Here is a 410-nt window from a genome sequence, read left to right as displayed (position 1 = left end):
AAAAAAAAAAGGGCCCCGCCGATGGAGAACCAGAGGCTTGTGTCTCTGTGGAAACACACGGTTTTCCCCCGGTTCCTCCTCCTGCTGTCGAAACGTGGCGTGACTCTTTGATGCTCCTCTTGTCAAGGCAGGTCGAGCAGCTGGTGCTGGGCGTAGAGCTGCTGGGTGATGTCGTAGACCCTGCAGATGTGGGGTAAGGCCTCGCCCAGCATGGCGTTGGCTTCCTCGGCCGTGCCCACGTTCATGATCTCCAGGAAGGCGTTCCGCGGCGGCAGCGTGCAGAAGGCCATCGTGGCTGCCTTGCGGACAATCCAGGGGTGGTAGGCAGCCAGGGAAGCGTTGTAGGAGTCCGTGCAGATGACGGACGTCCGGGAGTCCTCCGGGCCGGTCCTGAGCCCCTCCAGGAAGAG

At 62.0% G+C, this 410-nt stretch overlaps 1 protein-coding gene across 1 annotated transcript; it reads right to left on the bottom strand.

The window, feature by feature from the left end:
• Positions 1-122: 122 nt before the first annotated feature.
• On the bottom strand, positions 123-407 carry CPTP (ceramide-1-phosphate transfer protein; the record flags this gene model as incomplete). Its single annotated transcript, XM_010135936.1, has 1 exon — positions 123-407. A coding segment is annotated over one exon (285 nt), but the record flags the coding sequence as incomplete, so codon positions are not given.
• Between the last annotated feature and the right edge of the window lie 3 nt (positions 408-410).

This window comes from Buceros rhinoceros, unplaced genomic scaffold (assembly GCF_000710305.1).
Source record: "Buceros rhinoceros silvestris isolate BGI_N320 unplaced genomic scaffold, ASM71030v1 scaffold11825, whole genome shotgun sequence".
Lineage (NCBI taxonomy): Eukaryota > Metazoa > Chordata > Aves > Bucerotiformes > Bucerotidae > Buceros > Buceros rhinoceros.
The sequence above is the reverse complement of the archived record's forward strand: the minus strand, read 5'-3'. Positions and strand labels throughout refer to the sequence as shown.